The sequence below is a fragment of the Passer montanus genome, unplaced genomic scaffold, assembly GCF_014805655.1.
Source record: "Passer montanus isolate IOZ18808 unplaced genomic scaffold, ASM1480565v1 scaffold8, whole genome shotgun sequence".
NCBI lineage: Eukaryota > Metazoa > Chordata > Aves > Passeriformes > Passeridae > Passer > Passer montanus.
The window spans coordinates 8905747-8932333 of NW_024373256.1; the positions used below are offsets into that span (position 1 = coordinate 8905747).

Below are 26587 nucleotides of genomic sequence, written 5' to 3' on the forward strand. Positions count from 1 at the left end.
CTCTTGTCCTTGTTTCAAGTCCTGGGGTGGGGAAAAAAGAAACAACCAAAAACCAAACCAGCTTGCCCTAGAATACTTAACTTGCTGTGTCATGTTAAATTTGATTATTGGGACAGAACAGAGAGCTGGGGTTTAGTGAAGACTAAAGAAACACCATAAATTGTGGAGGTTGAGGCTTTTTCCAACTGAGCTGTTTGCAGATGCAGTCAGTGTTTCTTTCTGCTCTCCATGCAGGGTCATGTGTAGGGTTTATTTTGAAAAGAAGCTGTGCCATTTATCATGTAAAGAGAAAAATTGGAGGAAGGGCTGTAAATCCAGCAGGTGGATGTCAGGTGTTCCTCCTCAGTATGTCTCCCTTTCAGATGTTAAAATTGTTGCCAATAAGGTCATGTGAACATTAATAAATTAATGAGTCACTTGAGTTATAATGGGTGTTTTCAGCCTGAAGATGGTAATTATTCAGGAATTATAAATAGGGCAAATTTCTTTCACTGGAGTGTTTTGAAATTCAGAATAATCTTAAAACAGAAAATGCAGCTAAACTGAACTGGTTTGTCATCTCACAGCTTCATGGACAAAAGCAAAGACCTGGATGAGCTGTTCCTGCCTCTTTTTTGGGGGGTTTTTTGGTTTATGTTTTGTGACATATTCTCACTCAACAGAACTGTTAAGTGGAGCCTGCTGGAATAAGTCAGGCCTGTTGCAGATAAGCAATCACTTGACTTTACAAAGTACTTGTTCACTAAGCAATTTTCAAGTAACTACCTAAAAAACTTAGTGGGAAATTCTTCATAAACAATGTGATAAATATCCCTCTTGGAAATAATAAATATTCCTCTTTGAAAGGAGGAACAGGTGCTTTATAAAAACTTCCTAGAGCAGCACCACAAACCCTATAATCACCACTCTGTAATTTCATTTTTCAGTAGTTGTCAATGTTTTTAAGTAAATGAATGAGTAAAATCCCTCATAGCACCTGGTATGTAATTACTTTCAAAAGATGAGTTTTATTTTAAATGCTGCTTTGGTTTTGTGCTGCAAACATTCTTACTACTTTTATTTCGCGTTTTATGTTAAGCCATCTGTTTGGAGTTGGTAAAAAAGTGGTGATGGAAATAGCTTTCATTTTTTTTCTAAAATTAATATGGCTTATTTTGTGTGCCATAAAGTAACAGGACAGACTAGTTGCATGGTGAGCTATGGTTTAACTCCTATTAATAGCATTTTCTTAGCAAGCATCACTTTAAATGCTGTATTCCTTCCTGTATGACTATTTTTGTTTAGTATTGCTTAAGTGGATAAAGACAGAAAAAAATCCTAATACAAGTGATTATTAAAATGGATTGTAGTGCTATATGTATGCTACAGAAAGCAGATTGTTCTAAAGAGAGAATGCCATTTCACTAGAAATTCCTGAAATGCCACTTCAAGATGTTATTTGAGCATGTTTTGACATGGCTGTCAAAGCACTCTTGTATGTCATGCCATGGCTCAAGTTTCATGTCAGTCTTTCAGTTATTGATTCAAAAGTGAAGAATTGCATCCTGCCTGCGTCATGAAGGAGAAAAACCACAAACTCTTCTCTTGGTGTAGCTGGGATGAGGTAATTGGCTGCAAGAAACTTGATAGTAGCTGCAGTCATCCCCTCTGGTTTTGTGGTCAAGCCTGTTAAAATCCACTGATCTCTGTAACTGATGAGATTCAGTTTAGGAACCAGTTTAAACACCTCTTGGTGTCTTACACAATTCTTTCAGTCTCCCATGAAGTGTTGCACAAGAAACAAGAAAGCAGAATTGAATGTGAGGGGAGATCTGTGAGACACCTCCTTGCTCATCTCTGAGACCGAGTTGCTGCCCAGGCTGTGAGGATCCAGGCCCAGCTGCTGAGCTGCTCTCAGGATCCCAGTGCAGTGTGTGCACAAGGGAGAGGAAGTTTTGGCCTTTGGGTAATATTTTTGGTATGATCCTGTTTGAAAGCAGCCTGCTTGCCTGGCTGTTTATAGGATGGATGGGATCACGTGAAACAAGATGCACTTTGGTAACAATGGTAGAATTTATGCTGGGATGAAGGAGGATTTTTTGTTCATTTCAGTAACACCAGGGCTCCCTTGGCATGGCATTTCTGATACTCATGAGTTGGAACCTTTACATTCTCAGTGTAGGGCTGGGAACTGCCCTAATCTGTGCAGGCTCTGGGCTGTAGTGAGGTTCCAAAGTCATCTTAGACCATAATGAGATTGGCTTTTTTGGTGGGTTTTCTTTATCAGTGAGAAAACAATTTATTTCAGTAGCTTACATTCTCAGTGTAGGGCTGGGAGCTGTCTCTAATCTGTGCAGGCTCTGGGCTGCAGTGAGGTTCCAAAGTCATCTTAGACCATAATGAGATTGGCTTTTTTGGTGGGTTTTCTTTATCAGTGAGAAAACAATTTATTTCAGTAGCATCTCAAACTTACCCCTCAGCATTACTCCTTTTGTGCAGAATAGCAACCTTATTCTTTTTGAGAAGTGTAGCAGCACAGGAACTGCATCCCATTCCACTCCACAACCAACTTTCCCCTCAGTAACAGGAAGAAACAAAGGCTTAGTATAACACAGCAGCTTAGTTTATTTGGAGACATGTTTAACTTGGAAGAGATTCAGTAGGTCTGGGGGAAGGTACAAGAGAACCATTTGCTGGTGGAATTGGTGATTGGTACAAATAGCACTTCAGCACTTTTGCTTTTCTCAGTAGACCAAGATCCTTTCCTGAACACAGTCATGTTTACCAGTGTGTCAAATCCACCTTACACGTTCTTCCACACACGATTCCTTTTCCAATGCCTTGCCTTCTTTCTGAAGTGATAAATAGCCAGGATTTCCAGAAGAGATACCGGGTGCTTCCATCAATGTCCCTCTCTGCTGACAGTGACTGATAGCTGAAAATCAACTCTGAAATGATGCCAGTTACTCCATATAGTCACCTAAAGATACTTGTCTGATGCTCTGCTGATTTTATATATGGGGATTGTATCATGTGTTGTGCACAGGATCATGGCAGTTAAAAAGCCCCTAGTTGTTCCTGGGATATTCAGTGATTTAGTCTGGTTTTTAAAAATAAGGGTCAAGATTTTTACACTTAATTCCTTCCTAAGTTTAATTTAATTGCAGCCATTAACTTTGACATCAGCCGTAAGGGCTCTGCTGTGTTCTAGATAGGCAACACTAAACCAGTGTTGAACACAGTTGAGAATCTGACCTTACAGTCTAAAAAATCCAGGACTTTATTGCTAAGCAGCATCACTGACCCACTTCAGAAGGAACCAATTGTGCACTGCAGGCAAGCTCTTCAAACCCACCCAAATAAACACAGAAATTTGCTAATTAAAAACAAAAACTGGCATACAGAAAACCTTCCAGCTGAGCCAAGCTAGAACTTCTGAAAACGAAGTTCACTCTCATTAACACTGCTGGAGTTCAAGTCCTTTTGGGGCACTGGCTGCCAGTGCTCAACTGCAAGAATATTGCACATTCCCACTTGCTGTTTTTCTTCTTGGTTTAATTAAAGGAGATTGCTTTGTAGCCTGGTCATGAATGTTGCTTCCCAGGATTGTCTAACTCTGCTTCTTGCTAATGAAATTTGTTCATGGAAACCTACACTGCACTCACTTGGCTTTATTGCCAGGTGGATTCTGCAGGGATCACCCCTCTCATCAGCACAGCCTGGGTTAAACACTCCTGTGCAGAAGTTACCTCAGGAATTAAATGTGCAAAGTCCTTCAGGACCCTTTATTAGTGGCATTCACAGCTGATCCTCCTAAGGTTTGAAGTTTGGTGCTCCACTACAGCTTTTTCCCTGACTCCCATTTGCCTTCATTAATGACACTGAATATCTGCCCCTTGCCTTTAGATACTGACAATTCCTGATGTCTTAACTGGTACCAGCAAGAGCCTGTGGAATTTTACAGGAGCCAGTGGGTGTTTCTTTCCCTCCAGTGTGCATTTCTCCCCTAAAAGCAGTTTCCCCACAACTGTAAATGTACACAGGTGCCCTGCAGAGTCCAACCCACACCAGGTACAGATTGTGACAGCTCCAGAGCTCAATGTGGTGTTGTATGTCTCAAAGGATACAATAATCATACATGAGAGTCAGCCTTTGTTCTCTTTCCTGCATCTTTGGTCAAAGTGATTAAAGTGCTTCATGTCTCAGTGGAAACCTTTTGTGTTTTTTCCTCTTTGATCCTTAAAACTTAAGGTACTTAGTGACGTCGGTTCTTTTTCTCAAGTGAGTCTGCAATACTGAAATTATTCTGGAAATGCAAGTGTTTTTCATCAAATCAGTCAGTGCTAGGGATTAGGTTTTATGTGTATAAGGATAGTCTGAGTTACTTTAGATGGTGTCTATTGCCTTCAACCTTAATAAGATACTTTTTCTCTCTAAAAAAATAACTGTTTATCCTTTTGGGGTAACTGCTGTTAATTTTTTCTCCTTTCCTATACTGTAGTTCCTTGGTATATAAGCACACACTTCACTTAGCTGGCTTCACAAAATGGAAGTTCCTTTTGCAAAAGGTTATTTTAGGAACTTTTTGCTATCTTTTGTTATTTCTAAGCCTGAGATTGTCACACTAGATCCAGGTACGTTTATTTTACTATTTACACCTATCACAGTACATTTATATGGAATACCATCACACAGACAAACCAGCTACTGACAGCTAATATAAAGATATTAGATTCCACAAGCTTAATCTGCATAGAGACCAGAAACACACTTAATGGTGAAACACAGACAAGTATTTCTGCATTTCCCTTAATTTTAAACCCACTTTATATAGAATGTGATCTTCCTGCCACAAATACCTACTTCTGTATTTGTATATTTGTCTTGTGGCCAATTTGTCTTGGGTGCCTTGTGTCTTCCTATGCTTTTTTATGGATAGTTTCTATTTCTTGTGGTCACAAAATATACAATTAATACCTGTTTTAAGCATGGTTTCAATTAGTTAAATTTTGTATTGTGTTCTTCTCCCAGCAATCTGTCAGTGCTGTGTAATTTCCTGCTGCATGTAGCTTGTAAAAATGGAGAAAACCCTGGGTGAATATTTCTCTTACTTCATGGGAGCTGGAGATCTAAAACAGAAGTGACACAACCTTGGACTGCATCATCAACTTGCAGATTACTGTAGCTGTGCTTTGCTAAAGCTTTGCCAGGGATTTATTTCCCCTGGTGCAAGCAATATTAATTTGACTTGAGTAACTCAGATATCATATGGGATATAAAAACTTGTAGCTACTTGCAGCATTCTTGTCACTGATCTCATTCTTTAGAAAGAATTTGAAATGAAACTCCACAGCAAAGTAGTTGAACATCACACAAGTTTGGTGTTTTGTATGCAACATCAGTTATCCTACAGTTGCTTCCTCTGTCAGTTGTGCCATATATAGCATTGCTACTTGTGGCTTTTGTTCTGAAAAGTAGCCAAAATTGGAGAATTTGGCGAATTTTGAGTGCAGTTTGTCACAGGGGGGGAAGTGTACAACATATTCTTCTGAAGTTATCACCTATTAAAATTGCTGGTTTACACCATACTGGATTAAATATAGCCCCTTTTCATTCACCTGTATCACGGGGGTGCTTTTTGTTGACTCTACTGCTGATCTCCTCTGGTCCCTGGACAGCCACTAAATAGATTTCTTTTGTTTTTAGGCATGCGTGTAGAGTGATCCATGCAACAGTGAAGAACCTGCCATTGTCCAGTCCATAGATTACACTTTGCAGCTGCTCTTGCCTCCCTCAGCAGGATGCTGCTGGTTCCCCTCACCATCCAGTTCCACTCAATGGAAACACTGAAAAGACAAGCAGGGTGGGAAGCCCAGGGCTCTCTCTACATGATGTTGCACTGTGTGGCCCCACAACAATCTTTAATAATTGCCAACCCTGCCTTGGCAATGGTGGGCTTGCTTGGAGGAGGTTCTGCCTTCTTTTCTGCTGGGCTGCCTGCAATGTTCAAAACAGGACACCATTAGAACCAAGAGCTGCTCAAACTCTTCCTTCCTACTCCTGCCTTAAAGGGTGCAAACCTTTCCTGCCCTCTCTCCACCACCCTGAATTTTTTAGCTCCTGTTTGAACAATACATTTTGGTGGTGACTGAGCTGATGCCTGGTTTGAAACTGCTCAGAAAGTCTTATCTCTGCAGGGAAGGGTGTTAAGAGGAGCTAAAGAATCCATACATCTCAAAGGGAGGGGAAACTTGCATCTGGTTCAAGGCAGGTGTCCCTTTTCACAGCCATGGGTCCTTTCACAAAGTCGTTTTAACTCCCAACAAGGAAAGGAGCTCTGAAGAACAAAAGTATTGCTAGAATTTATTCCCTCATTGGCTTGGATGTTGTAATTAAGGGAACAAGATAAAGGTAGGTTTTCATTTTTCAGGGTGAAAAGAATATTTTTATCTTTAAAACTGCATTTAAAAGCAATGAGAAAGTAAACAAACAAGGAAGATGAGTCATGCTCCCTGTGACTAAGGGGGTATAAATAATTAGTGATGCATCTTAAAATGTCTCTTCTCAACCTTGTACTTGAACTTCAAGGTCATTCCAGTCCCTCTGGGAACTCTTGAACAAGATCTTGGTCTGTGCAAAAGGGCAGAATGTTTGGTACAAACCTCTTCAGCTGGTGGACCTTTCTAAGAAGGGCACTGCTCTCACTTGGCTCTGCCTGAGAGCTCATCTTGAGACAGGGCAAAATCAATCTGTGAACTCCTAGAGCTCCTGCTGTGGCTGTGACTGTTCTGTTTGAAAGGTGCAGCTAAAAGCTTCCGAGGCATCAGGAAATCCACTTTGTCTCTCAGAAACCAGTGTGTTTCCATCCTGCCTACAAGTGATCTGGGTTGGGGTGGTTCAAAAGCCTATTTCTGATGGTAATATGTAAGAAATGTGGGTCAGCTGTGGAAGTTTGCAGTTTTTTCCTCTAGTTTCCATCTTGACTGCAATAAAACAGGTGAACTTTGTTTCAGATATTCCAGCATAGACCTGGAGAGGTTTTTTTCCATTATTTTTGCAGAAACAGATAGAAAAATTATTAATAGAAATCTCCCTGCTTAGAAAGCAGCTTGTGGCACTGTGTATACAAATATACTTTGCGTATTTAAAACATACAGAGCATTTCTGAAGTGACCATAGGTGACTGAAATTCAGTTTTAAGGGGTAATTTGGTACCTGAAGTCTAAGTGGCCAGCAGTTGCTGACACCCTGAGCTGTTTCTAGGTGATCTAGTTGTTTCTAGCTAGCTTCACCTAGCTTTTGCCAGAGGCTGCCCTGTGAAAATGCTCTTATAATCAGTTGTCTTTGGAGTTTTTCCTTTTGCTCTTGCTTTTTTTCTTAATGATTAGGAACTCACTGGTAGGAGACTGTGTGGCTTTGTCGATGGGTTTTAACTTGGTGCGAAGGAACTCAGCCATCTCTCTGTCTTCTTCTTTTTCCCTGGTGGAAGGAAGCAAAATAGATGTTAGAGGAATGACAATTTTATCTGTAAATGGGACAGCAGAAGATAGAGCAGCCAGGATCAAATCACTAGTAAACAATTAATTTCTTTGCTATTTTCGGAAACATTTAATTTTGCCACTTATTAAAAAGCAAAATATTTGCCTAAATGAAAGCTGCTGCTGAGGCTTTTGTGATTTGCACAGGGGGCTCAGTGAGAGCTCTGGGTTCAGTTCTAGCTCAGGTTCCCTGTCAGCTGCTGCCTCTGCCCAGCTCTCTTTGATCAGCTGCAGGACTGGCAAGAGCTTTGCCAAATCCTCTCCCTGCTTGCCCAGAATTTCAATGTGTTGGAGGAGATATTGTCATTTTGGATAAATGGATTGAGTCTTTACTGCTGAAAGAGGGGGAAGTAAGAGCAAAACTGACTCTGTGGAGTGTTGATCTCAAACAAAAGATTGGATTTGGGTGCTGGAAGTGAACTCTGGAGGAAGCCTACAACTTTCTTGGCAACTTTGGGCTAAGGCATGGAGGAGAAACCCTTCAGAACCTGCCCATGGCTTTGGTAGGGCTGTGCTGCTGACTGCTTTTTAGCTGGGGTTTGGGGTTTTTTTGTTGTTTGAGTTGTTTTGCTATGACAAGATGGGAATAGTAGTAATCAACCTGACAACATGAATAATTTAAAAAGGAGGATTTTAGATGTCTACAAATATGCCCCTTGTAGAATTCCATTTCATGTCTACTTTTTATCCCAAGAGAATTCTCTGGTAGCAGCATAAATCCTTTTCTTTTAAATGGTAAATGCCCAGACTGTTTCTGGTAGGAAAATAAGAGACCAAAGCTCACTGTTATTCATGAGATGACTGAATCATTAATGGGATAAAGAGCCACAGAATTAGAGTAATCTAATTTTAATGGTTTTCCTATGGAAAGGAGAGGAGGCTTTTAACTTGGTAAGTTGTTTTGAAGGACCAATTCTCTCCAATTAATGTTGATTTAAATTTTGTCACTTAATCTATTGTATTATTAGGCTTGTGGAATGCCACTAAGTAAGTCCAGTTGCTCTTGGCTCTCACCGTAATCTCTCCACCTCTGCATCATCTACAAGAAAATCTCTTTTTTGTACCAGTCGATGAATCTTCTGAATCAGTTCATCCTCTCTTTGCTTCTCCATCTTTGTTTTTTCTTTTTCTGGTCAAAAAGAGAGAAAAGAGTGTGTTACTTTGGACTCTGGGGAGGTGAGGGGGTGGTGTAGGACATTGCAGATGTCTGAGGATCAGCTGCTGATTGAAGTCAATGGTTTTCCAGGCTGAGTCACCAAAACCCCAGCAAGCTGGGTCACTGCCTCTTTGCTCTCCTCACTTGCTGCTGTTGACTCTGATCAGCTTTTAATGGTCTGAAGGCTCTGTGGGGTTTGCTAAGCCTGCTTTTAATCCTCAATGACTCTGCAAGACATTGCTTGGAATTATTTTCAGAGCTTTGGCAAGAAAATAGTTCCAGATGCTTTGTTAAAATCCAACGTACAAACTCCATTTGACCTCAGGGGAAAGGAGATCACACCAAAAGGAACTATTTCTCTGTGTTTCAAGACAGCTTTGGCTGTTGAAAACAGCACTGTTTTTTCTACTCTGACAAGGCAGGTGGGCTGCAAATCCCCACCAAAAGCATAAATTGTAAAACATGGAAAAATAAATCCAAGTTTATTTTCCCCGAACTTCAAAAATCTGAGTAATTCATATATGTCCTTGTTAATTGGCCAGTCTGGAATGGCTAGGTTGTCTGTAAACAACAATTTTTGTGGCATGAAAGAAATCTGTCACAAACTAAAAGTCATAAATGTTAGGGATTACAGAGCTGTCCTTTCAGGCTATAAAGCAAATGTATTTCACAGAATATTTAAGACAGAACTCTTCAAATCTCGCAAGTGCAGCAGAGATGAGAAAGCCAGAGGCAAATACAAGCTCATGTATTTCTCTGAGAAGCTGAAAATTTTGAGCAGCTCTGAAGACACTTTGTATTAAATCAAGATTTTGGGCTTTGGGCAGCAGAACTGTGTTCAGAGACCTGCACAGCTCAGTGCAGTGAGAGCTGGGGGAGGGAGCTGCAGTCTGATGCATCTGAGCTGTGTTATGTCTGCTGATTCAAGTTACAAGACACTTTTAATAGCTAAATTAATCAGACACTTGAAAACAATTGTTTTTAGTACAGATTAAAAAAAAAGAATGCTTAGAGGTGGCTGCTTTTTCCTGCTTTGTCTGTTATGGCTAAGGAGCAAGGACTCTCCTCACTTCTGAAGATAGAAGCTACTTTCTACTTCCTTTCATTCTATCCTTTTCCTAAATTGAGATGTGCTCCCCCATTATATCCTTCAGGAAACTTTCAACTAAAAATATTAATATATGTGGCAAAATACTGCATATTCTGTGTACTAAAAGACTGATTCCACATCTACTGAAATTGGCTAAACTGTGAAACCAAAGAGCAGCTCTCTATGCAAACCTGTGTTCTTACAGGAAAATGATGGTGGAGATCCTGTAATTAATTAATCCTGTAATTAATTAATCCTGTAATTAATCCATTTCTGGAAAGTGTTTTTCTAGGTTAGGCACAGCTCTTGTGACCCTGCCTGGAGCTGCTGCTGCTGGAACTTCACCTCTTGGATTCTTAAGTTTGCTGAGATTTGTGAAGTTCCAAGGAGAAACTGCTGTCTGTGGGTCTCTGCTTGAGGCCTTGAGACAGGAAAATCACTTCTAAAAGATAAAAAAACCCCAAACAGCAGAAACACCAAAAGAATGAAAGCTGATTAACCCTATCTGTTAGTTCAAAGGACAGGAAAGCTTGCAGATCAGAAATGTGAGGCAAGGGGCATCATTCACAGATACTTTCAAGGATTTGTAATCATTTCCATTTGATGAATAATGAACCAACAGTGTTATTATTAAAAAATTTAAATGTGACCTCTATAAGAAGTATAAGGAAAGTAAGAAATATTATTAATCTCTTTCTGTTAGGTGCAAAATGTGGCAAAGTTCTTCGACAGCTAAAAGTGGGTGGTTTCAGAGTAGATCTCTTTCCTATGTCACAAATGCCCTTCTCTCTCCTTTCTGAGGACAAAATTGTCCTTCAAAGTTGCACAAAAAAATGTGAGGAGGAAAAATGAGGATAACCAAAGGATAGTCAAAACTTGGACTTAATAGTTAAGCAGGAGCAGTTAAGCAAATTATTTCTGCAGGGTGCTGGAGGCAGTGCAGGAATGTGTGCTGTGAATGGCTGCTGCAGTTACTGTTTTGCAGGATCTGTCTCTTTTCCCCTTAAACAGAGTAGGGCTGTTGTGGATCATCTAAAATGGCAAGGCTGTAGGATCACTTATGGCAGCTGGAATTCTGAGCCAAGGACTGCAGAGCTGCCCACAGCTCTGTCCCTCCTTCAAACACTGAATTTGCAGAGATTTATGCACATTTAAAACACAAAACAGAGTTTTGGGCCTTGCTCTTTGTGGAAACCTGTTCTTCTTGATCCTAGAAGGTAGATTTAACTACAGGTATGATAATGGATTGGTGTAGCAAGGAAAAAATCAATCACATTCACAGTGATGGTTATAAATCCTCTCCCTCTTTTATCTCTGGTATCTCAGCACTTGTCTTTTCTACCTGACAATCTCTGTGCCACTTGGTTCCCTTGAGATTGCCAAGGGAGTGCAAGAAATAAGGAATGTGCTCCTTGTTTGAGTGATATCTGCAGGGTTGCTGCCATGGGAGCAGTGAAATACAGCATGAAAAGAAATTCAGGGACAGAGATTAGAGATGGGCAGGAAAATGGGAATTAAAAATGAGGAGTAGAGAAAAGAGATATGAAACTCCACCTTGTGGGGAGGAGATTCTGATTGTTGGGTGGGTGATGCATGGGTGGGGATGGTGTCAGCACAGGTTTTATCCTAAAACTGGGTGGAGAGAGCCATTACCTGGGATTGCTACCAAACTCTGCAGCTCCTGCTTAAGGTTCATAATGTCTTTGCACAGCTGGATGTCATCCATCCTGCAGAAAGAGAAAAAGCATGGTCAGACATGCAAACCCCACTCTGTGTTGATGGACTGGACAGATCTCAGCTGAGTTCATGGCCCTGGCCTTGCCTGGGACCTGTCAGCCTGAAAGGGGATCCTGACACCCTTGGCTCAGCAAGTTGAACAGAAAGCAAAGGGTATTTAACCCTAAATGCCCACTGAGCCCTTGGTTACTTGTCTTACTGGCTCTAATTTGTGCCTAGGTTCATACCTGTCACTGTGGATAATTTCAGATTTTATTTTCTTGAACATCAGAGAACTTTCTGGAGTGGGCACCTGTCTCCATAATGGTCCTGGGAAAAGACAGGAGGGGCACATTGCACTCACTGCAGCAAGAGTTTTCACTGGGGAGAGAGGAAGAGCAGCAGAGAGCCTGGGAAGGGACAGCAGAGGGTGACAGATTATTTGGCAAAGCCAGGGCAAGGTTCATATTTTACCACCAGCTTTCTTTGTGACTCTACTAATAATTCACTCTAACACCAGAGATCTGGAAACTGACATAATCTGGCATTTATCTGTTTCTGATGTTTTTTGTCTTGGGTGAATGTCCTCCATGGTTGATGTTAAATGCTTCAAATCCTTGATATGTACAGAAGTCCATTAATGTTAAGACACAGAAGACAGCTTAAATAAAGAAAAGTAACATTAGCAGAAACTGCACCTTCAGTTCTCATTGAAACTGCTGCTTCTCCTGAGAGCTGCCACTGAATCATTCCCTGGAAGGCAGCAGCCTCCAGCATTACCTTCCTGGCACAGCTTTATCCAGTGCCTCAGCCACGGGGGCAGCCAAGGCTCAGGGGCTGGCTCCAAGGGCAGCATCTGGGGCTTTCATTTTGAGATCACCCCCCGAAGAGCACAAAACCCAGCCTGTGTGATTAATTGCACATTCTCAGCTTGGATCTCAGCAACACTCTCCTTGCCCAGGGATCTCTGAGCTCTGTTTGTCACAGTCCTGGGCCTGAGGGGTGGATTGGCTGCTGCCTGAGCACCTGGAGCAGCCCAAGTGCCATCAGAGCAGGGCTGTCACCCTGTGGCATTTCAGGAGAGCAGGGCTGAGGGATTGAGTGTGTGTGAGGGGAGCCCCCAAAGGACAATGCAGCCAAATTATTGCATTAAGTGAGAAGTGGAAAAAGTAGGTGTTTCTGGCACAAAAAAGACTTTAATCACAACCCAAGAGCTTTTATTCTCCTCTCTGCCTCTGCCAGGCATGCAGGTCTCTGCAGGGAGCTGTCCTTCAGCTGCTTTGCTCTTGTTAGTAAAACAAGTTGATCCTTCTGTTATTTGCTGCTTGGGTTAACTCCATCTTGCCTGTTCTGCTACTTTCACTGTGCTATGACAGCTATTCCTGATGCCTTTTTACCCCTCTCCTCCCAAAATACAACTATGAAATACCTCTCCTAATAATCTTTATTGCTGACCTCTTTTCCTTCTTGTGTACCCCTGCCACTTCCACTGGGATCTGCTCTTTCACTGCCCATCTGTCTTGTAAGACTTGGTTTTATTGGGAAGATCAGCATGTTTGCCCTAGGATAGAGCATGGCCCTTTGCTCTGTGTTTAGGACACTTGGAGGCAGAGATGTTTTTACTGATGAATGTTCTTACTTAGGCTCCTCATATTATTCACTCTCCTCACAAGCAAAGCCTGCTTTACTCTTGAGATCCATCACACTAAATGGCACTGGAATTACTTTTATCAATTAATCTTAAATGCTGTCCTCCCAGGAGAGTATTCAAAACGTGCTGTGATGTGAGCAAGCCTCACAGCTCCTTATCCATTCCATGTTCATGCACTTTGGGTGTCATGTTGGTACATTTGCCTGAGATGACCATGCCTAACAGAGATGACAGTTTCTTGGCAAGAAATGTTCAATATTGAACTGCTCTAATCAAGTGATATCAGGCCACACTCTCAACTAGTAAAGAGAACAGTGAGTTTCTACAAAAGAGATCTCTGATAGACAGAGAGGATTTTTTTTTCCTGATTCAGAAGATTTGGCTTCATTCTGAGAAGCTCTGAAATACACTAATTAAAATACTTCACTATATCAGTTTGGCTCCCTGCCCTCACTGAGGAAATCCAAAAAGCTAATGGCAGTGCTCTTCTCTGAGGATTTTCAGCAATTTAAAATACCATCAGCAGTATATTCCAAGTGAGCAAGATCATTCATGTTCAGTAGTCCCTACAGTCCTTGTGCCTAACTTGTGGCTGAGTTGGTACTGGCCACATGTTGCAACTTTAGTTGCACTTTCTCCCCATTATTTTGGCTGGTTTTCAGTCTGACTGCAGAGCATGTAGCTGGTACTCCATGTATATTTTTATTGTCTCTTTTTCCTGAGACCTAAACTTTGCTCCTGCCTTGTAACACACAGCAGAGAAGTAAATCTGTGGCCAAAGCACTTTAGGTCTGTAACAGCTCTGTGACCACATGAATTCCAAAAATCATAAGTCAGATGACCTCTCCAGAGCCCCAGTTCTGCAGGCTGGTGCATTGTGCTGATGGACAAAAACTGAACCTACCATCTGCACCAATCCCCTTAAGCACATGGAACATCTTTCCTCCCATCTGTGCCAAACAGCCTCTGTGTTCCATCCACTCCACAGTGCTGATTAGGAAAAAAGTAATAAAAAAAGAGGTTAAATGATGAAAGGGAGGGCTGAAGGACATATGGGACCATGCCAAAGCTTCATCTATCTGACTTAATGAAAGCAGGATCTATGGTTCCTGGTAACTATAAAGCACATCCCACATCTGCTAGCAAATAATACTGAAGGCAGGGCAACAGGAGCTGCCCTGGGCAAGAGTTGTCTTGCTACCCTTGAAGGAAAGGGAAGAAGAGGAACTCCTGGAAAGGAAATCTCTTGGAAGGCCATTCAGTCTGCACTGGCACTATGAACCTTCCTTTCTTTTCCCCCTTATGCTGTGGATGTTGGAAGTGAGTAGTTACAGGAGTCCCAGAAGAAGTTAATGCTGCTTCTGAAAAAAAACCAAAAAATCCCAGTGTGTTTCTCATTTGGAAGCTGGATGGTCAGCAGGGTTTGACTGAGAGCATCTTGGTATTACTGTCAGACCTCTTTAGGAAGTAAAAAGTACTTCTGGAAGTCTTAAGGAAAACAGCAATCTGCAGAGTAGGAAGAAAAAATTCCTTTGGGTCCCCTAACCTACAGAGGTTCTCTCTCTTCTCTGGAAGAATTGGTACATTCCAGTCCCTGTGAAAACACTTTTCACATTGTACAAAAAACACCAGTGAAGCAAACAGCAGTTACAACATGGCAGTGTTTCCTCCAGGGCTGAGCTTTAAATGTCTGCCCAGGTACCCTAAGCATATGAGTTATGAGTATGATAAAACATTTCTCTGGTTAGGAGCCCAAATCCATTCCTGAAGTAATTGCAATAGGATTGAACTGGGGATGGATCCTCAGTGTGCACTTCAGTATGTGCAAAAAAGTAATTGCAATAATTCAATTGCAATTGAACTGGGGATGGATCCTCAGTGTGCTTTTGTGCATTTCTGACATGCTGGCTGCACTTCTGCTTTTCTCTTTCTTGCTGGCTTATTGCAGAACCCCCTCTGCATGCTTGGAGATATCACACAAGCACAAATCAGTCTTTTCTCTCATGGTATTTCAAGCTATATCATCACAACCTACAAGAAACAACAGAAAGAAACAACAAAAAACCAAACCTCATCATGAATAAACAGCGGGAGCAGAAGATTTTCTAAACATGGCACAAAATGACAGGAAAATAAGTGGGTCAGGGAGCCTGCAGTGCCCTGGCACAGTGACTCAGCCCCATTCCATGTTCCTGTGGTCCAGCTACCAGGGGAGAGTGCCCTGAGCACTGTCATTGCCATGCCATGCTCCAGTGGGTGACAGCATGAGTCACCTCTGCTGTCACCATCTGCACTGAGGGGAGCAGGGCAGGCAGAGCCCTCCCAGTCAGAGGCTCTGCAAGAAAATGGCAGGCAGGGCTTCTAAAAAAGAGACATTCTGTACCAGACACAAAAGAATTGTTTTGTTTTGTTTCAGTAGAAATTATTCTTCAGCAGCTGGTTTTTTCTCTCTTCTTCTCAGCCAAGGAAGAAATCTGAATTCCCCAGGGTAAGACCTAGGTGCCACCTAGAGACATGCATAGGAAAAAAGGAAAAATTCTAGTGGGAGCTCATAGAAAAATCACTTAACACCCCCCTTAATGGCCAACCCAAAAAAAGAGATGGCCAACAAGACTGACAAATACTTCATATTTGAGTGTAAGAACTATTAGTAATACCAACATAAGCATCAAATATCATTTTCATTGATTTCAGGATGAGCAGAGCAGTTCAGTGGGTCCAGAGAGATTCTGCCTTTGCTGAATGACTTTCAAAGCTAGAAATAGATCTGTGCTCCCTCTAGCATGTCTATAAGAGGAGGTCTGAGATTTTCTTTGTTTTCTGTTATTGGATTAAAGTGCTTGAAGTTAAAAAAGGAAAGTAGACCAGGTTTGCTGGTTTCCTCCCCTCTCTTCCAGGAGGGTTTGCAGGCACTTGGATTATTTTTAGTTCTATTTTAATACATTCCTGCCCCAGGAGTAAAGTGCTTGTAATTGTTGGAGTTTCTGAAGACTTTGGTAGTGCCAGTGTAGGAGCTGCCCTGAGAATCAGGTGTCATGCTAAGTCACAAGCTGACATCATTATGAGGTCTCCATGTAGGGATAAAAAGATCATCTCCTTGGTGGTGTCTCCAGTGAGCAGCCTGAATCCAGCCAAGAGCAACCAGCAGTGATGGAGAAATCTGGGGGATTGAAGGAAAGAGAGGTGTAGAAATAAAGAGAATTGGTACAGAGATGGGGATGGTGTCAAGCTGCAGACTCGAGGGACTTGAGGGGAGGCTGCCTTTGGGTACTGCAGGTGTTCATGGCTTTGCCAAAGCTGTGGGGAATCTGCAATGGTGAAAGGGTTCTTGGGACTGCAAGAGCACTATAAATTCATAGAATCACTGAACTGTTAAGATTAATGTCTTTAAGATAATGGAGTTCAACAGTTACCTGCACCATGTCCCCAGGTGCCACATGCACATGGCTTTTGAACACTTCCAGGATGGTGACTCCACCACTGCCCTGGGCAGCCTGTTCCAATGCCTGATCACCCTTTCAGTCAAAACATTTTTCCTTATATCCAATCTAATCCTTCCCTGTGCAATTGGAGTTCATTTCCTCTTGCCTTGTTGCTTGTTATGTGGGAGAAGAGACCGACCTCCACCTGATGCTCCTCTTCTCCATTTGACTCCTTTTTGTCCCTGTCAGCTTGGCTTGGTTACTTAAATCTTCTAATTATAAATCTGTGAGATCACAGGCACCATTTAATGAATGCAGAACACGTTGTTTGAGTCATTGTGGTGTGTGCTTGTCACGGTGTTATTTAGCTGAGCACCTGGTGCTGCTGGGGCTGCAGGACACAGAGCTGGCAATTGAGGGAGCAGATTGCTGACCAGCCTGCTTGGCAGGACAGCTCCCAAATCCCAGCTCCTGGCATTAACTTGCACTGCTAAAGAAGGGTGGCTTTCCTTGTTGAAAGAGCTCTCTGCTGGAGGAACAGTGCACAGAAGCTGCTGAACCACAAGTTGCACAGTAATGTAATTCAGCTATTGTTTCAGAGAATTGAAGATGGCATTTGAAATTCTCAGTCCCAGAAGGGTCATATTTAAGGTATATTTCACATAAATTCAGAACAGTGTCTGGAGAGGCTGGCTGTTTTTCATTTTCACTGACATTGCCCAATTCTCTTGAGCTTGGCCATCTCCTCTGCAGTTACAAAGTTCTACTATGAATCAATAGTAACAAGAGGAGTTTTCCTGAAATTGCCCCACTGGAGGAGAATATTTCTCCATGTGGCTAAAATTGACTAAGTTAACTTGTCTAAATATGTAGAGACAGCAGAGAAGTCAGATTTCAATTCACAAGTATCAACCCTTTGCATACAGAAGATTCTAACAAAAGCACAGAGCCTGGTTCATTTGAACTGCTCTGGTAGCTCTATTTTTGGATATTAGGCACAGGAAGCAGGAGACTCTAGGTCTGGCTGTGCATTGTCTCCAGCAGAATCAATGATACATTTCCTTCTTCATTTGCCTTCATGTTTGACCTTTTCTTATTTTTAAAAACAGAAAAGCAACTATTTGTTATCACAGCTGAAAAGAATATAAAGGTTTCTGGTATAAAATTAAACACTGACAGTCCCTTCCAGGGCTTTTCAATTCACTGGTCACTCTGCTATTTATAGCAGCAGTGAGAAGGACCAGTGAAATAGCACAGGGCAAGAGGGACACTTTATTGCAGAGCATCCTTGCCTGGAGGAAGCTCAGGTCCAAAAGGAGGGCCAGGATCTGTGAGTGCCTCGTGTGCCTGATGGGCTGGGGGGGTCTCAGGGGACAACCCCCTGTGCCTTCCCCTCATGCAAACCAGAGCACAGGTAGCCAAGAGCTGGGAAGTGTTTTTATCCCAAAGAACAGTTTGGGATAAAAGGTTAATCTGGAAACACAGTGCTAAATTTCTGCATTAAAAATTACAAGGTCAACGTTCAAAGCTGCTTCCTCTTCTAATAACAGCATTTTGTGACAAACACAGCACATATTCAATGTAGAAAATGCTGTTCAAAGAAAATTCTCTATTAAAGAACTGTTTTTCTAGCTATCCAACAGAGAAAATAATGAAAATTATTTCTAAGACAAAAACACCTCAATTACCAAGTTTGCAATTGATTAAATACTTTAATAGGTTTATCATTATACACCACAAAAATATTGCTTTTCCTTTCAGAGTATTTTAATGTACCATTTTTACATCCACACATTGAAAGGATAATGTGTTTTCCTCTGGGACTGATGGTTTGGTGCCCAACAGGGCAAAGGAGATGAGTCTGCAGAGAGACCAAACTGAACTAAGGCATTTTCCTTCCTCTGGGAGAGCTGATCTCTGCACTTTCAGCTTAAAGTGCACAGTGCAGAACTTTGCAGTTCTGTCCTGAACTCACATTCTTGAGGCTTCCAGGCTTGCATGCTAAGCTGGGAGGCTTGGCAGAGCTGGACCTTAGCAGGCACCTGACATCCTTGGGGCTCCCAGACCCTTGGCAGTCCCCTAGAAATGCTGTCCCCAATCTCAGAGACCCCGAGCTTTGACCATCTGACAGCTTTCATTACAAGAGCACCCTGTGCCATTTCCCAGCTTGCAGCTTCCTGGGTATTTCCTCAAGAACTCTGGTTATTTGCAATGTGCTTGGGAGGCAAAGCTCAGAGTGACACAGCCACAGCTTCACCCTGCCATGCAGAAGAGCCTGTGCCACACCAGGCTGTACCAGTGGCACAGCATTGGTGTCCCTCTTACAGCTGGGTTTGGTGCTTTTCCTACTGGTGCCTGATCTTCTGAAGCTGCCAGCCTGACATTTATATTCATTGAATAATGTGTATCATCACACAACTGCCTTCTCCTCCTCTACAGCCTCCCCAAGCCCATCCTATGTTCCAAGAGCAAGATACAATCAGGAAGAAAAAAAAATTGAAGGAAATCACAATAAGTGAAACTGTATTGTTAAGATTTCAGAACTCTGAAGGAGAAAAGATTTATTGCTCTTTTCCATGAAAAGACTGATCTTATCAGAAAACATTGACAACAACAACAGCTCTATTCATGAGCAAAAATCTGGGTTTGTGGTGTTACTTATTTACACTGCAGTAACAGCAAGGTGCAAAACTCAGAGAAAAGTACCAGATGCTGAACACATAAGAAAACAGTCCTAAGGGAATTCCTGCTTAGCCTGAGATGACAGAAAACAGATAACATCCAGTACAAAGGAAAAAAGGAGCAGCAAAAGAATCAAAAGTACCCAAGAAAGCAAAAGACAGAACGCCTGCTTAGCAATAATATAAGCAGTGAGTTACCACTGCTGTTCACACCTCTGACAGCCTGGTTTATCTCCTTCCACTCACTCTCCCTCCCTCTCACCCTTCCCCAGGGTGATGCTCAGTGTGAGGCTCTGTTGCCACACAAGGCATGAAGCCACTGAGAAATCAGAGTTGGTGTCACATTAATGACAAGAATTAATTCCTACATAACACTTTTAAGAGTGTTAAAGTATTTAGTTCAAAAAAGAATTAAAATTGTGAGACACTTTTAAGAGTGTTAAAGTATTTAGTTCAAAAAAGAATTAAAATTTAAAATGAACTCTGTTCATACAAAGATAGCAATTATTGCTGCCTTTTCTCACCTGAGGAAAGGAACACCATGAACACATTTTTCTGTTGCTTTGCAGCATTACTTTCTGAGTTCACCCCTGCTGCCTTTTCTCACCTGAGGAATAGAACACTCCATGAACACATTTTTCTGTTGCTTTGCAGCATTACTTTCTGAGTTCACCCAGTTATAAGACTGTTTGTTTCATATTCCCACTTTGTGTCTACTAGATTTACTGCACTCTTTTTAAATTAAAACATGGGATTTTTAAGCTGGGTTATTTAAGGTTCTCATCACCAAGGGAATTAAGCTCTCACTTCAGCAGTTCTTGTGTACTTTGGTGCTGTTTCCCTTTGCAGGGGTTGCATTAAGGCAGGCAATCAGCAGAGAGACCTCTCTGTATTTCAGCAGTTCTTGTGTCCTTTGGTGTTGTTTCCCTTTGCAGGCAATCAGCAGAGAGACCTCTCTGTATTTAAAATACCAATGTGCTGTGCATACTGCAGCTGGCACAAAGGTGAGACTCCTACCTGACCTCTGTGATGTCCTGCTGCTTTTGGAAGGAATATGGACTTTACATTTTCCCCATGAATTTGCCCTGAGTTTGAGATTCTACCACTACACCAACACCCTCCAGAAGGATCACTACTGCCTGTCCCACCCCAGCTGCTCCCAGCAAGGAATACATCAATAGCACAGCAGGACAACAGAGATCCATGGGGGTTTGCAAACCAGGAGAAGAATAAAGGTTAAAAAAGACAAGTAAAGAAAAAGTAAGCCTGATTGAAAGGAAAAAAAACCAAAAAGTAAACTAAGGATAAATTATGTACTCTGATCAGCTAATGAAGCAGTGGGACTGCAAAGTCAAGTTGCAGCAAACTTTTCTACACAAAAGGTCTGGATTTCAACCAAGCAAAAAAATAGTGTAAAATGGTCTAAAATCCTGAACAGAACTGTGAAGAATTTGGATGATTATGAGATGTTATGAGTACTCTGGAGAAGAGGGAGTCATCTACTAATGAGTAGTGAGAGTGTACAATGACCAATTTTAGTTCTGAGCCAGTGTGGAGGTGAATTTGGCCTCTTCACAGTACTAGTTTAGTGATGTAATAACCACACAGACATTAAGCAAATACACCATTGTATTTATAGCATTTTTACAGATTTAAAAAAAAAGTTTAATGAGTTTAATGAGTAAAATGTTTTCAGTAATTGCCTAAAGCAACCTAATAGGGCTTTATGTTTAATATCTTCTATTCCCTACACATTAAAAAACTGCCATTCAATATCACCTACATGGCAGAAATAACCATCCCAAAACAGCTATCACAGGTGGAAGCAACTTCCACAGTTTTAGTTCAAGGTCATCCAATAAAGTTGGCTTCAAGCTTTGCTTTCCATCTGGAAAAGCAGCAGTATCAGGCACAGGCAGATTTCCCACAGACTGTTTCATGATGACAGTGGATGCTGTTTTATAAGAATTCCATGCCTTTCCACAGGAACAGGCAGCAACTGTTGGTGAGATGATCTCACCTTTACTAATAATAATTACTGGGTCCTAACATGTTAATGTGTTTTAAAATGCATGAATTTTGCACTACAAATTATTCTGAGTTCAGTTTTTATCTGCTCTGTATCACCTAGAGGTCTGAGGGTTTGCTGCCTGTCCCTGTCAGTTAAACATCCATCATCCATTTTTACAACCATGTCTTTCAGCACAGTAGATTTCCATGCCCCCAGCAATCCTAAACTGCCTCTGAAGGCAGACACATCCACAGCAGCAACACATTAAATGTGTGTCACACAGGATGCTGCCCGAGCAGCTCCCTCAGCTTCTGGGTCTGTTATCTCACCAGGAAAGAAAAAATAAAGGAAGTAGGACAGGAGGATTAGAAAGGAAGAGAGAGTGTGCCTGTTCTGATGTGGTGTATTTGCTTTCCTCAACAGCACAGACAGATTGAACATGCACAGCTTGACCCAAAACTCTTTTTATACAGAATGTTTTCAGGAAGGAGCTGAGAGAAGCCTGAGAAGCGAAGGAGGGGGATGCTGGCAGGCTGTAAACTGATGCTTTTCTGTACATATTGTCTCCTTCAGATCTATATATGCTGAGCTCTCAGCTATTCCAAAAACAAACCAAGAAGAGCTGGAGATAGCATATGATGGCTTCAAGGTATATTTTCATTTCCTGGGCTGGCTGGAGACAGTCACAACAGCTCCTGGCATAATTTTATGAAATTTCATAGTATCAGTATCATTGAAGGAGAGATGCTACAAACAGCCACAATTCCTACATAACCTGGACATATCCTGAGGATTTCCATCCTGGGCACCAAGCAGGGCAGGGTCCTGAGACAAAAACAGGATTTGATAATGCAATTACAGACCAAATCACAATGCATCTCCTCTGCTGTGGCTGAGGTTGCCTGAGCTAAAATATGATTGTACAATATAAATTGTGGCATTACCTAATTGAGGAAGGCTTGATTTTATAATCTGAAAATTGTCTCCTTATAAACTTCAGGTCATTCGTCATAGCAAGCAGGTATTCAGCTAGAAGTGATGTGGATTTCCTGGGTATGAAGAGCACAGCTGCTTTCAGCTGCCCTCTTTGTTCTCAAGGAGGAAACAAAAATAAGGAGGAAAGCAAAGGACACATTTACAAAGGTTAATCAAATCAAATTTACCTGACTTGCAATTGGCACAATGGTTTGGGAAACATCATGACCTGTTAGTCCATTGCTTCAGCTCATTTTGCTTTCTTTATTTCTTTGTAGTGATAAAAAGAAAAACAATAATTATCAGAAAACTGGCCACTTATAAAGTATACACTACAGGATGGACTATTTCACTGTAGTATATAGCAAACAGACAAGAGTTCATCTGCTTTCCTTGCTTTTCAAAACAAAAAATTTCAGGGGACAGGCTAAGAATAAGCTGTCACACATCTAATTTTACTGAGTTTTATGCAGCAGAATTTAAAAAGCTATGTTTTGCAACAAAAATTATTACAAATTTGAAAATCAGAGATGTCAGTTAAGAGTTTCTGTAGTGTATATTTTTGCTTCACTTCAGAGTTCCAGAAAGTTTAAATGTACCTTTGTGTGACAACACTTCATCTTTAAATGCTTTAGGTTTTAATTACTGAAATGAGGCCTTACATTATATTTAGTGCACCAGTAAGGAATTTCCACTTCTCTCTGCAAGGCAGAGAAAAAGAATGTACAAAGGACTGCAAAGTAGTACAAAAGAGTGGAAAATCACATGTATTGAAACTGTACAGATATTTTCTTTACTTAATTTTTTTTTTTTTTGCTGTTTCATTTTTAAACAAGGCAAAACCTGTTTCCACTGCTCTCACAGATGGTTTTTTTCTCTATTTTGGAGAAGTTGTTGTTTTGGTTTTTTTTTTAATATAGTGATAGGCAGGCTACAGCAATATCTGTGCTTGTCTGAGAGTGAATCCCTGGTCTGTCACTAAAATCCAGCATGTGCTGCTCTGTGGGACTGGGGACAGCACATCATTGGTGGGCCTGGTACAGAGAGGCAGAGAAATTGCAGCAAGTTCATAAAGATATCATCTGAATTTTAAAGTAATTAAAGTAATTTTGGTGGGTGCCAGTACACCAGTCTGCGGGTCCCCTCCAAGCCAAACTGTTCTGTGATTCCAGGCACTGCAGAGTTTGTGCTCTGCAAACCAGGGCTGCCAGAAACAGCCTCACCCTCCTGAGAGCTCACACAAGGAAGAGTTTCCCTTGGTCACACACAGAAGTGTGAAAAATGCAAAATCCACGTCCACTGAGCAGCTGGACCTTGCTAGGCTTCTTTTTCAGTTGGGTTTGTTGGGGGTTTTTAATGGCTGATAAACTAACCCAGAGCAGTTCTCTGCCTGATGTCCTTATTTCATGGCTACATTTGCATCCTCTTCAAGGAAAGCAGCAAATTCAATTAGCAGCCTGAGAGCATATTCCCTCCATGGGTTAGACCTGGCAGAGGAAGAGCTTGCTGTGCTTTCCATCAGCAGCAGGCCTAGCTTGCAGTGTGTTGTTTTCTTGTTCTTGAGTGAGTATTTTTAAATGCAGGGAAGAGCTGTGGCACCTGCTGGTGTGTGCAAGCAGAGCTGACAGGCTGAGTGTGCCTGTGACAGAGGGAGCACCCTGAGGGCTGGGGACACTGGGCACAGCTTCAGAGCCCTGCTTTCTTTAAGCACAGCTACAGTGTACTTTTCCTGCTTTAGGATCTGGCTACAAGGGAATAAAAAGATCAGACAGACAGACAGCAACAAGAAAGAACCATTACTTTAAAAAATGTAGTTGGAAATGTGAGCTGTGCCTGGATGTGCAAGTGATACAGAATCCTTTCACTGTGTTCATGCTTTCACAAGAACTATTAAAAAAATACCAATTTAACCCAAGAGAATTTATATTCTGTTGCTAACAGCATGAAAGGCAAAGAAAGGAATACAAACATACCACACAGTTTCTCTAATACTACGTGTGTGTTTTATCCTTTTGCCCTAATTAAAGGAAAGGCTAGAGCAGATGCAAGAGCTAAAGAGAAGTGGCTCTCATTAAGGCTGGTCTGGCACTCTGTGGTCTGAGTGTGGGTGTAGAGCTGCTCGTTAGCAGTGTTCAAAGCTGAGTCTGCCTAAACCTGGCTGAGGAGGCTCAGCTTCATGTGGTTGGTTGTATAGGTCATTCCCAGGAGAATCTAGCCCTGTCAGAAGAAATCAGTTACTAAAATTCATGACCTACATACAGACTTCTGGTCTTTGGATATGGGCTATTCATTATTTCAGAAATGGAATGAAAAGAAAATATATATGGCTATACATATAGTCTTCCACAATATGTCTATGAATTAGAGTCCATGTAATTTGCTAAGTGAAACAGATACAAAACTTGGACCACTGAGATAGCTATGACTTGTACTGTTAATCTCAGCAACAGGTCATTAAAATACATTTGTCATTAAAAGATGTTTGTCATTGAAGACAAATGCAGCCAAGCCCTTCTGTCAGTGTACACTACCCAGCATGAGAGGCAGTAAAGAGCAGGTGCTGCTGTGTTACTTGGGTTTCACCACCAACAAGCTTCTCTCTGGCCATGTCATTCAGTGGCATTCACAAACTGAATTTAACTGCCTCAAGGATTAATGAGCAGAGTCAGAATATTCTGCCACACAGCAGGGAGCAGCTGGGCTGGAAAGCTGTGTGAATATCCCTGGAAAAGTGGTCATTAGGTCTGCTGCAGCTGGAAGAATGAGAGGGTCTGTGACTGTGGCTCTCCATGGCTTAGAAAAGACAGAAACTGGGGATATTGTCACCTGCCAGCTCTGCCAGGACCTTGCCAACCTCCTGGAGGCTGTGCAGGGAGAGGCTGGGAGAGCTCCTGGGCAGCTCCAGGCAGGGTGTGAGCATGAGATCTAGCCCAGGAGGAGAGCAGTGCACAGTGTGAGCACCAGGTCTGTTCATTTTCAACAAGCAAGCTCTCCTGTGTTAAATCCCTTCCTCAAACACCTGCCAGGCAATACAGAGTAAAGAGTGTGAGCATGGGGGGAAATTAAAAGAACAGACTGGATACCAGAGCAAACAGAACAATCGCTCTCATTCACTGGGCAGTTATTTCAGTGCTTTGTTTGATATAGAAAATGTCAGGAGAAGTGCAGGGTTCGATGATGAGGCTTCTTCCAGATTAAATTTATGTACAAACCAATAACCAGGGAGTGACTTGACTACCAGGAGCAGGAGTGACAAAACCTTTCCTGTTCACTTTATTTGTACCACAAAGGCATTACTAAAGGTCAGTGCCACTATAACCAGTCCTCATTCCAAAGGTGTCTAAGCAGTGATTCTGGGCAGAAGTCTTCTGGGATAACACTCAAAGGCAGATATCTGTGGTGTTTGCAGAGGGGTGAGGCCTCCAGCCTCTGGCAATGCCAGTCAGGGCACTAAAATTAACCTGCAGTGTAAGGGTCCAAGCACCAGTCCCCTGTAGTTGAACAGGAGCAGAAAGCCAGTGAGTTTTTCAGCCTACTGAAGCTTCACTAATGCCAAGGGTCTGAGCTCAGCAGGTTTCAGAGCTACTGAAGTTCTTGGCCTGTCAGCAAAGCATTTGTTTCTGACATCAGATACTCACAGACTGAGGACACTTCAAAATAATTCACTTCTTAGGAATAAGTTCTGATCTTCTAAATTTGATGATTTAGGAATATTAACCCCATTGCCTTCACCATCAGAATTGGGTTAATATTCACAAACCTTCAGTGAGGCTCCTATGCCTGACCTTTTTGGCAATTTTGAAAATCCCTCTTGGAATATTGCTATTTAATTTGATATATCAGAAAGTGTTTTGTGTTCATAACTTAATGGCTTCCATTCAACAAATGTCAAATCTTGGCTGCTATTAGTGCAGAACACAGTGTGCTCTCTTGTGACATGAGCTGTCTAAGACCACTGATGAAGTAGGAATAGAGCCTGAACTAGGTTAGACTGTGGAAGCTTCAAATCCCCTACCTGTTGATATTTTGTTCAGAAAAATATCCTTCCCACAAAGGACTGAAATCAGGTAGGAAAAGATGCTGCACAGACAAGTACTTTGCTAAAGTTTCCTTTTGTACGTAAGAGATCCATTTTATGTATTCTGCAAATTGTGCTGAATAAAAAAAGGTGCTGAATAAAAAAGCAGTAATTTCCTTTGCAACTACAAAAATCATTTCCCAGCGGCATTTTGTAAGTGCTCACCTAACTGGGATGCTCTTTATCTTTCTCCCTTTTAAAATGTCAAGCAGATAAAAGTCTTCTAAATACCATTCTTTCCTATTTTGATTAATTTTGCATAGTGTTTTCCCAGAAGGATTGGTACTTAC

At 41.7% G+C, this 26587-nt stretch overlaps 1 protein-coding gene across 1 annotated transcript in view; it reads right to left on the bottom strand.

Moving 5' to 3' along the window:
- Positions 1-2580: 2580 nt before the first annotated feature.
- The window catches only part of BMERB1 (bMERB domain containing 1), a 46699-nt gene continuing 22692 nt past the window's right edge, over positions 2581-26587 (bottom strand). Inside the window, exons 3-6 of the mRNA XM_039732311.1 lie at positions 11417-11490; positions 8532-8646; positions 7376-7458; positions 2581-5976 (exon numbers count right to left, since the gene is read on the bottom strand). Coding sequence (XP_039588245.1) covers positions 5864-5976; positions 7376-7458; positions 8532-8646; positions 11417-11490 — 385 coding nt within the window. The 3' untranslated portion in view covers positions 2581-5863. The remainder of the gene's footprint in view (positions 5977-7375; positions 7459-8531; positions 8647-11416; positions 11491-26587) is intronic.